The sequence below is a fragment of the Penaeus monodon genome, chromosome 31, assembly GCF_015228065.2.
Source record: "Penaeus monodon isolate SGIC_2016 chromosome 31, NSTDA_Pmon_1, whole genome shotgun sequence".
In the NCBI taxonomy this organism is placed as follows: Eukaryota; Metazoa; Arthropoda; class Malacostraca; order Decapoda; family Penaeidae; genus Penaeus; species Penaeus monodon.
Window position 1 is genome coordinate 19,193,213 of NC_051416.1, and position 411 is coordinate 19,193,623.

Sequence of the window (411 nt, forward strand, 5' to 3'; positions counted from 1 at the left end):
GGTAATGTCCTACTGGATTGTACAGCTTAAGAGGATATTCTTACAAGGTAAAACATAAAAGGATATTCAAACTTAGCAAAATATAAATAAAGAAATAAAATAATCAAATAAAAGGATAATAATAAATAAACAAAGGTAAAATGAAATAGATATTAATAATAAAAAAAGCTACGCAGGGAACATAGGGTCCAACAAGCAGCTCTACTTTTCCACTGACCTCTGAAAGCTATCTTTATGGCCATTTCTTTATCCAGGTGACACACTGCACAGAAAATCCAAGTCACAAAGAGCAGAAACATCAATACCACACATGCATTAGAAAAGGAAAGGGGTGAGAGAAATTACAGTGGAAGCCTTAGCTATTGTCGCCCTTATGGGACAATAGCTGACACGAAGTTAGTGTGGAGGATA

At 34.8% G+C, this 411-nt stretch overlaps 1 protein-coding gene across 7 annotated transcripts in view; it reads right to left on the minus strand.

The window, feature by feature from the left end:
* Positions 1 to 411, minus strand: part of LOC119593064 (irregular chiasm C-roughest protein-like) — a 46,047-nt gene that overhangs the window by 5,344 nt on the left and 40,292 nt on the right. For 4 of the 7 annotated variants that reach the window (XM_037941973.1, XM_037941969.1, XM_037941971.1 and 1 more), the window contains exon 11: positions 218 to 262. The exons of the other annotated variants lie outside the window; for them this stretch is intronic. In XM_037941973.1, coding sequence (XP_037797901.1) covers positions 218 to 262 — 45 coding nt within the window. The remainder of the gene's footprint in view (positions 1 to 217; positions 263 to 411) is intronic. 7 annotated transcript variants of the gene reach the window in all.